The sequence below is a fragment of the Otolemur garnettii genome, unplaced genomic scaffold, assembly GCF_000181295.1.
Source record: "Otolemur garnettii isolate 467f Iridium unplaced genomic scaffold, OtoGar3 scaffold00022, whole genome shotgun sequence".
Classification (NCBI taxonomy): domain Eukaryota; kingdom Metazoa; phylum Chordata; class Mammalia; order Primates; family Galagidae; genus Otolemur; species Otolemur garnettii.
Genome location: NW_003852417.1, coordinates 19,847,298 through 19,855,630, shown reverse-complemented (window position 1 = coordinate 19,855,630; position 8,333 = coordinate 19,847,298). Strand labels below are relative to the sequence as shown.

Below are 8,333 nucleotides of genomic sequence, written 5' to 3'. Positions count from 1 at the left end.
CTCCCAGAAGCAAGGGCTTCTCATGGAGGGGACCTTCACTCCCCTGAGAGGGGACAGACCATGGCTAATATCAGACAGCTTGTGCTACAAGGGAAGTAAGGGCACAGGTGACAGTGGCTTTCTGTGTAGATAAGAAGGCCTGAAGAACTCCTCGAGGAGGCAGAATTTAAGTGGAGATATGAGTGAAGGGAGGGAGCAGGCTAACAGTTTTCCAGAAGAGAAGTCTTTCCAGCAGAGGGACAGATGCAAAGGCCCTGTGGCTGGAGTGTGCCTGGCTAGTTTGGGACTAGTCCTTCCCTAGTGGGAAGGACTCTCTGGACAAAGAAATGAAAGGACATAAGACCACAGACGGGGAAAGACCCACATCACACAGGGCCTCATAGCCCTGTAAGGGCTGGGACTGGGATTTCCCTCTGAAGGACACAGGAAGCCACTTAAGGTGTTGAGCAGAGAAGCCACATGATCCAGCTTCTGTGGGATGGAGGGGGTCTCTAAGTGTTGTTTTAATAGGTTTTTATTGTGAAAGAGTGTAAGATTCATAGGAAATTATCAAAATAGAACCAGGACTTCCCATGTACCCTTCATCCAGCTTCCCCTAAGAACATTCCAACTTCCAGTTTTCTAAGGATCATGCAGGTGACTAAGTGGGAAGAGTCTGGAGCAGGCGCCAGGACAGCAATGATATCACCAACCATTCCAGCAAAAGGTGGTGGGGTTTAGACTAGGATAGTGGTGATAGGGAGGGCAGAGTGGCCAGATCCTGGGCATGTCTCAAAAGGAGAGCTCTCTGTCTGTGCCAATATATGAGGTGTGAGTGAGAGAGAGAGAAAGAGAGAGAAGGGAAGAAAGAGAAAGAGGAGGAAAGAGCAAAGAGGGGAGAGAGAGAGAAAGAAAGAAAGAAAAGTAGAGAGAAGAAGAAAGAGAGAGACAGAGACCGAAGGAAAAAAGGAGAGAAGTGGGAGAAAGAGAAGCGAAAGATGGGCCCCAGACCCTTGGCCTGAGCAGCCACAGGCTAGAGGTGCCATTTACTACCATTCACCAAGCGAGGACCCTAGGGAAGAGAGGTTTTCTGAGGTGAGGCTTCCAGGGTTGAATTTTAGACAGGGAAGACTGGAAATAGATCAAGTACTTAAGCAGAGATGTTGGGTTCCAGCTAAATGCATGCATCTGGAGGCCAGGGGAGCTAGAGGCTGGCAGGGGAAATGAGGGTGCCCTTACCTAAAGCCTGGGCAGGTGAGAACTGGGGCAAGTGGAAAAAAACCCAGGGCTGGAAGACTGAGCGCTGAGCCACCAGCATTCAGAAGGCAAGGGGACCACAGGAGCAACAGAGAAGGACCCAGACAGAGCTGCCTGTCAACATAGTGAGGAGCAAGACCAAGCTAGCTCTTCCTCCACCCCCTGGTTGAGAATTCCAGAGGATGACCCACAAGTCATGTCAACACTGGGTGGTGCCTGTGCTCAGTGAGCAGGGCGCTGGCCCCATATACCAGTGGTGGGTTCAAACCCAGCCCTGGCCAAACTGCAACAAAAAAATAGCCAGGCGTTGTGGTGGGTGCCTGTAGTCCCAGCTACTTGGGAGGCTGAGGCAGGAGAATTGCCTAAGCCCAAGAGCTGGAGGTTGCTATGAGCTGTGATGCCATGGCACTCTCCCAAGGTTGACAAAGTGAGACTCTGTCTCTAAAAAAAAAAAAAAAAACAAAAGTCATGTCAACACTGTGATGGGTCAAGGTGGAAGAGGACAGAGATGTGGTACATTTGGGAGTGTGACGGCCATGAATAGCCTCAGTGTGGACAGTTTCAGCAGTGGACTAAAGCCCATCTGGAGAGGACTCAGGAGAGAATGGGAATGGTTTGGGGTTGGTTTGGTTTTGCTTTCTTAAGAGGAAAGAAGTAATAGCAAATACACCTAAAGGAATGACCCTATTTCAAGGAGAATATTTTTCCAAGGGAGGAAACCAAAGGCAAGGTTGATGGATTAGATGGATGGAGCCAGGAAGATAGGAGATGGTGGCAGTGGACACTTAAAGTTGAGATGGGGGTGGGAGGTAGCATTGTATGTAATGCCAAGGTCTGAGGCATGGCCACAAGTGAGCAGCTGAGGTGGGTGGAGGCTGAGATCACTTTGCTGAACTAAATTATTTTGTTTCATGTTCTGTCACCCTCCCTAGAGTGTCACAGTCACACAGAATCCCAGTTTCTAACACAGCACACACACACAGGAGCCCTTTAAGACATGTTAATTGAACTGAAATGTTCTATCTCTGTTGCAAGAATGAGCACAAGTCCCCTGTCACAGGCACTCTCCAAAGGTTCACTAAATCTATTCCAACCAAAGAGAAGGTCTCCTGAGCAGAGCAAGGCACTCTCGGGCCTGCCAAGCACAGCCTTTGGCTGACGGGCCTCTGAGTCAGCTGCCTGTCAGTTGTCCTCTGGGGCATTGCTCGAATGACTCTGCTCAGTTCACCTAAGCCTTTCTGCCCTCCCCACGTCCTCCCTCCCTCCATCACTCCTGCCCCCAGCAGACCTCTGCACTCACCCCTTCACCTGGTGCCCCACCCATGTGCCACCTCTGTTTTGGTGTCTCTTTCTTCCATCAGCCCTAATCCACCCCTGTCTTCAGGTTCTGGGCTCTTTCCCATTCTGGTCTATTTCTCACAAGCCAGACCCACGTTCACATATTCCAGAAACTCGCCTTCATGCAGCCACTGTCCACCATGACCCTCCCCGCCCCCCCCCCACCTCCTCCTCCTCTCGCTTCCCAGATACCTTGGTGCTGCTCTCCTTCTGGTCCTCTTCTTTTAGCCAGGGGCGGGCTCCTCTAGCAGGGCCAAAGGAAATGGCTGTAAGCGCCGGGGCAGACTGGGAAGAGGGCAGGGGGGGCTTCTCAGCAGTGGCAGGCCTGTCTCCAGTGGGCAGGGCTGAGGGTTTGGGCCCTGAGGGATGAAAACAGGGATGGAGCTGAGGGCGCCCAGCACCGTCGGGCTGCTCCTGAGCACTCTGGCCCCTACCCTCAATTCATCTGCCCAACTCTTCCTTGATGGAGAAAAACGCAGATAGATTTCTCTACAGAGAAGCATTCGCTGGACCAGCCTCACCTTCATTCACTCACTCACTCATTCATTCATTCATTCAATATTGTATACCTTGTTCTAAGGCAGGGGAAGGAGTGAGCAGTCTGGGTAGGAAAGGGGGTCAGATCTGTTATCTAGGAGGATTAAGGTTTTTTTCTGAGAGTGTAAGTTTATCTGACCCCAGGAAAAGAAACATTACAATGGGCCCACTAGCCCTTCTATATGACCCTTGGAACTATCACACAGCATGAACGGGCAGAGCTGGAAGGAGCCAGAGAGCTAACTAATGATAGGCCAATCCTCGCACTTCAGACGGGAAAGCCAAGAGCTGGGGAACTTCAGATGTTCTTATGATTGATAAAATATAAATTCACTTCCGAATGACATCAAATCCGTGTATCTCTTTGTCATTCTATATTTTCTGAACCAGTGGATTTTAAAGGTACGTTTCTCATCATGGAGGCAGGGCAGGGCTAGACTCATTAATTTTCTGTTGCTCACAAGGTTTAGAGCTCACCATCCTTGGGGGAACCTGCAAATCAGGGGTCTGCTGAGATGGGGCCACCATTCAGGGCTGCCTGAATCCAAGGAAAGCTTCTGAAGGCTGGGGCCCCTGCAGAGTTCCCAGGTCACCCTGGCCCTGCCCAGCCCTGCAAAGGCTTCTGCTTGGTGTAGGAGGAAGAAACAGGGCAGGGCAGAGGGACTCGGAGCCCAGGGGGAGAGGCAGGACAGAGGGTATGGGTGGTCAGGGGCCAATTGACCAGGGCAGGGGCCACAGGAATACCACAAGCCTGGGGCCCCCAGTTTCACACAGTGTCATGTGAGCCCCTATTATGTGCTGGGCATGTTACATACATTGGGTGACAGTATTCCAGTTGACAGTGGAGGGTCAGAGAGCCCTTGAAAGACATTACTTCATTTTACCCCACTTCTTCACATGTACCCCAAAGGGCCACCCTAGAAAGCCTTGTCTGACCAACCCACCCCTGCCCACAGGCCCCTGATGACCTGGTTCTCAAACAGCAAGCTGGTGAACCAGAGGAGGGAGAAAGACTAGCTGGGGTCTCCTGGCCCACCCCCCATGCCAGCACTCTCTGGATTATCTGTTAAGGACACAAGGGGTGCCAGTGTGTGTCACCTGAGCTCACCCTGCTGCAGCCTGGCCTCAGAACACTGGAGAGGTAGCTGCCACTGTGGTTTCCATGCCAGGCCTGCGTGCCAGGCCATGCTTCCTGTTTAATCCCAGGGCCTCTTGGGCAACAGCCTCCTCATCCCCCATCCTCACCCACTTTGGCCAACTGGCCCATTTGCTGAGGGGATTAGCAGAGTGCCCAGCCAGGAGGCTGGCCCTAGGGGCTTCTCCCCAGCTGTCAACCCCCACTGCCCACCACTCAGGCTCAGGGTGCTCCTCCCACCCATCCTACACGCAGGCTGTGTTCTGGCATCCCCAGGCCTATAGCCACCCACTCCCATCTCTCCACAGGTTCAGAAAGGGCCCGTCCTCCCTCTGCAAACACCTGCCCTGCCCCCTCTCCTGGCCTCCATCAGGGCTGGCCCTATTCCCTGACATTTAAACCTCTGGGACCAGCTAACTAAGGGTTTTGTGGGATGTGGTTTAATCTCTCACTCTCTCCCCTCCTTGTTCAACACAGTCCAGGGCCAGCCTCAACACGCATCACTCCCTCCCAGCTGTGGAGCCCTGCAAACCTGAGAGTAATCTGAGTAAGCAGGGCTCTGAGACCAGGGAGAATGTCCAGCTCACAGAGCTGTCCTCTGTCAAACAGGGACAGCACCTTCTCTCTCAACTGGGTCATTGTGAGCCACAAGAGCTGGTGTATAGCAAGAGGCCTGGAAGAGCAGGCACCAAGGGACACTGGTTCTCTGCCAGGCCTTGCCGGGACTGCTGCCACCCTCAGCATGGGACCAAGGCGACTTCAGCCTCCCTGTGATGAAAGGAGGGCCTCGGACACAAGAGCTCTCATGTCTCCTCTGTCCCTGGCTCTGCTTCTGTGACCCAGCCCTGGAACTGCAGAGTCATAGAGCGGGGTGTGCACGGAGAACACGTACCCAGAGATTTAGGGCTCCTCTCCTGAGGCCCGCTCTCACGAACCAATCTTAAAAGAACAAGGGAGAGAAAAGGATTATGAGAGATGTGGCATGGGGAGCCCAGGGTGGATCCAGGAGGGGACCACGGTGAGATGGGGGACACAGGGCTTGTGGCCAGGGTTCAAGCTGCAGGAGATGGCAGCTCCCTCTGCAAACATGAGGGCAGGCTGACCACCAGGCCAGGCCAGACATAGTGCTCATCCCTGCTCTCTGGCCACGTGCCCATCCCCAGGAAGCTGACACCCACGTGGAAAGTGTCTTGAAGGAAGCCCCTGCCCCACCCCACTGTGTGCCCTAGGCCTGTGCAGCAGGAGAGTGGCCACCAGCAGATGAGGGGTAAACCTCCTCCCTGCTCAGAGAACGCTGAGCTCAAGTTCTCCAAACTGCCCCAGCCCCACCCCCACAGGGGAGAGTGCAGTGACCCCTAAACATTCCTCCTCCGCTGATCATAATCCCCATTCCCATCCCCCACCCCAGGGGCTGGCAGGACTGATCTCTTTTGCTAAGACAGAAAATCATCACTGTTTTCTACTACCAGCTGGATCTCAATTACTCATTAGAGGGGAAGACGGGGACATTCCTGGCACTGGTTTTAATTGCAATTTTTTAAACTGGAAGCACCATTTATTCATTCAACAAATACTTACTGAAGACCTAGTATATGTGCCAAGCCCTGTCATAAGATGAAAAAATCCCTGCCTCATGGAGCTTAGGTTTCCATGAAGACCAGATGTGTGTCGCACATGATTTTCCCTTCTCTGCAGAACAGCAGGACCCACTGGGGCTGTCAGGATAACAGGCCACAACAAAGCATGGGACACAACATGCCCTGCTGAGGCCTGAGAGGATCCTCTCAGCAGAGCAATCCAGGCTAGGCTGGGCAGGAGGATGGGCAATAGGGGAGCCCGCCTCAGCGCCTGCCTTAATCTGGGGAAACCTTTATCCCGGGGATGTGGGAGATCGGGGGACCCTGAGTCCAACAGCAGGGACCAGCCAGGACTCAGCCCTGGATCAGGCACAGCATCTTGGGTTTGGGCCCGCAGGCAGGGATTGTGTGGGCTGGAGGTAATGAGTGCCCCTGCGGCTCCCTGGCCCAGGGTCACTACCCACCACTGCCCACCCACACTAACAGGATTGGTGAGGCCAAGGGCAGAAGTGGGGTGGGAAGTCCCAATGGCTACTCCAGCTCCTAAGAGCTCATGGGGGCCTCAGGCTGCCCAAGGTGACCACAAAATTCCTGGTGTCCCTCCCGCGCCCAGAAGGAGCCCACAGGATTCCAGCTCTGCCCTTTTAGCCTCCAGCGAGTCTGCTTTTCCTCCCCTTCTGGGCAAAGGCCACGGCCTCGGAGGTCCAACAGGTCAGAGGACTGGGCTCTGCTTCTTTCAAGCTCATGGCCTTGCTGTGGTCTCTCGCCTTCCCCTTCCCTGCAGACCCCTCCGCAGACCATGCCCATCAGTCTCTGCCCTTCTCCACGTGGCTGCATAGTCCCTCCCTTCCCATCACAACCTCCCAGAAAGCCCACCACTGCTGAGTTCCCTCCTGGGCCCTAGGGAGAGAGGCAGGAGAGCGAAGCCCCATGTCCAGCCAGAGCCCCTCCCTGCTCTGGGCCAGACATCAAAGCATATCTGTGTCCCAGGACACCACAAGCTGAAGCCACCTGAGTGGCCTCAGCCCCATCCCCAAGCCCTGTCATGGTGCCAGCTCCGCTCTCCTCAGCCAGCCTCGCCAGCCTCTCTCACTGCCCAGCTCTCCAAATGCTTACCCCACAGACCACCCATGTATCCCCCCATTCCTGCACCTGGGTCTGTACAGCCCACGCCACTCCATGGCTGCTACTGCGGCCTTTCTAACTCAGAGCTGATGCCACACACTCACCAGGAAGGCTTTGTGGCACCTCCTCACTGCTGAATGAGGCTCACGCCCCTGGCTCTCTCTCTTTTCCTGCTCAAAAACTCTCCCTGGGCCTTCAGAATCCAGCTCAGGCCTCAGCTCCCCTGAGAAAGCTTCCCAGCATGATCCAGACCATTTTCTACTGGTCCAACAGCTTGGGCAGCCTCCTGCCTCAGCGCTTATCTCAGTGATTTACTGGTAAACATCTCCTGTGAGCTTCTAGAGCACACAGACTCGTCTTACTTGGCTTTGGTTCCACAGTAGGGCACGTCATAGGGGAGTAAATGATGGATAGATGAGCAGATGGATAGATGGATGGATGAGTGGATGGATAGATAGAAAGGCAATGGAGACACTTCTCCCATCCAATAGACAGCCTCGCAGACTCAACAAAGAGACATCCATGTCACAACCAGACATCAAAGAGTCAGATGATTGTTACATAACTAATCCATGCCAGGTCCCCATGGGAGATGTAAAGATTTTTAAGACATGGCTCTTGCCCTGTATGATGCTCCAAGTTAGAGAGTAGAATAGATTTAAATAGAACAAAAGCAATAAAATAAACAGAGACTTGAACAGAAGCTTCTCTGGAAAAGACAGGCACATAGGCTACAGGCATATGAAAATCATCATCTTTAATCATCAGAGAAATGAAAATCAAAACCACTTTGAGATATCATCTAAGTCCAGTAAGAGTAGCTAATATAACAAAATCCCAAAACTACAGATGTTGGTGGGGATGTGGAGAAAAGGGAACACTTCTGCACTGCTGGTGGGAATGCAAGCTAATACATTCCTTTTGAAAAGAAGTTTGGAGAACACTCAGGGATCTTAAAAATAGACCTGCCATTGGATTCTGCAATTCCTCCACTAGGAGTATATCCAAAAGACCAAAGTCACTTTTCAAAGAAGATATTTGCACCAGATTATTCATTGCAGCTCAATTTGTAACAGCCAAGTCGTGGAAGAAGCCCAAGTGCCCATCAACCCATGAATGGATTAATAAATTGTGGTACCATGGAATACTATGCAGCCTTTAAAAAGATGGGGACTTTACCTCTTTTATGTTCACATGGATGGAGCTGGAATATATTCTCCTAAGTAAAGTATCTCAAGAATGGGGGAAAAAGTATCCAATGCACTCAGTACTTCTATGAAACCAATTTATATTTACTCACACTTTCTTATGAAAGATAGATCACAACTATAACCGAGGAAGGAGAGAAATGGAGTGGGAATGCAGGGGAGGGGGAAGGTTTGATA

At 52.4% G+C, this 8,333-nt stretch overlaps 1 protein-coding gene across 1 annotated transcript in view; it reads right to left on the bottom strand.

The window, feature by feature from the left end:
- The window catches only part of TOGARAM2 (TOG array regulator of axonemal microtubules 2), a 44,942-nt gene that overhangs the window by 25,344 nt on the left and 11,265 nt on the right, over positions 1-8,333 (bottom strand). The window contains exons 6-8 of the mRNA XM_003787564.2: positions 5,139-5,185; positions 2,740-2,933; positions 60-84 (exon numbers count right to left, since the gene is read on the bottom strand). Of these exons, the coding sequence (XP_003787612.2) occupies positions 60-84; positions 2,740-2,933; positions 5,139-5,185 (266 nt within the window). The remainder of the gene's footprint in view (positions 1-59; positions 85-2,739; positions 2,934-5,138; positions 5,186-8,333) is intronic.